The sequence below is a fragment of the Myotis lucifugus genome, unplaced genomic scaffold (genome assembly GCF_000147115.1).
Source record: "Myotis lucifugus unplaced genomic scaffold, Myoluc2.0 scaffold_235, whole genome shotgun sequence".
Taxonomy (NCBI): domain Eukaryota; kingdom Metazoa; phylum Chordata; class Mammalia; order Chiroptera; family Vespertilionidae; genus Myotis; species Myotis lucifugus.
This window is the reverse complement of record NW_005871283.1, coordinates 1,856,132-1,857,312: the sequence shown is the minus strand read 5'-3', so window position 1 is coordinate 1,857,312 and position 1,181 is coordinate 1,856,132. Positions and strand designations below refer to the sequence as shown.

Here is a 1,181-nt window from a genome sequence, read left to right as displayed (position 1 = left end):
CAAGGCTGATCAGGGGCCCACCACTGGCCTCCAGCATTCAGAAGCGGGAAAACATCATTGGTCTTTGAGAGATGGGCCCAACCTTCTTCTCTGAGTTGGTGGAGCCCTCAGAAATGATTGCAATTTGGTTCCAGCCCACATGGTCCTGGCACAATTCAAACAGCTTGGAACACCCCTTGGGAGGCTCCTGTCACATCCCTGCCCATGAATACTAAGGGTGATGGGAAAGCAAACCCCTTAGATAGATTCTCCTCATCCTTCTAGAGGGGCACCTCCTCCAGGAAGCCTTCCTGATCCCTGCCGGCTGCTCAGTCATGCCAGCCCTGTGTCACTCCTTCATCGAACTCACTATACTCAGTGGGGCTTCTCCTCGCCGATTTCCCATAGGATGCAAGGCCCTGAGCTCAGTGGCTGGTGGGCTGCTGATAGAACTCTCTCCATTTACCTGGGATGGTGCCCTCTTGGGGTCCCCCAGGAGGATCCCAGAAAAGGATGATGGGAGCAGGGACCAGGGGCAGAGTGTGGAGCCCAGGTGGTCCGGCAATATTTCAGGACCCCTGTCATCGCATCTGCCTTTCTTCCTGCACAAGGAGCTCCAAGAACCTGGTCTTGGTGCAGAGTTTCCATGCCTGGGACTCCCCCATCTGGAATCTATGGTGTCTCACAAGCCCTCAGGAGGGATAAGCACCATCCAGAGCCAGAAAGAGCAAGGGGCCCCCATGTCTCCGTGTATTTCCCCCCTGGCTGGCTGGGGTTTGGGCATCAGGAGGCCAGATGGTGGAACTGGGGAAGCCAGGCTGTCCCCAGGGGAGAGACTCCTATGAGCTGAAAGGACTGGGTCAGGTCTCCTTCAGCCAAGCATCCCTTCCCTCCCTGCCACCTCCTGCTCTTTCTCTGTGGAGAGGTTGGCAGAGTTGGGTAGTGAGCTGCCTGAGGGCAGAGACCCTCTGGGGAGTGGGCAGAATGGGCTGAGCTCCAAGCTGGCATCAAGCCAGAGGTGGGGCCTGCCTGGTTGGTGTGATGGGCAGCGCTACCCTCTCCTGCTTTCCAACACTGATTGGGCTGGAGAGTGGTGCCCTGGCCCTGCTCTGGGGCCGGGAGCAGTGGGCACGAGGAGTGAAGTTGAGCCCTGCAGCTGCGGCCCGGGAGGCGTCCCCACATCAGCCACTCACGACTTGTCT

At 58.4% G+C, this 1,181-nt stretch overlaps 1 protein-coding gene across 1 annotated transcript in view; it reads right to left on the bottom strand.

Moving 5' to 3' along the window:
• Nucleotides 1-850: 850 nt before the first annotated feature.
• SYNDIG1L (synapse differentiation inducing 1 like) overlaps nucleotides 851-1,181 on the bottom strand; it is a 2,138-nt gene continuing 1,807 nt past the window's right edge. The window contains exon 3 of the mRNA XM_023762182.1: nucleotides 851-930. Coding sequence (XP_023617950.1) covers nucleotides 851-930 — 80 coding nt within the window. The remainder of the gene's footprint in view (nucleotides 931-1,181) is intronic.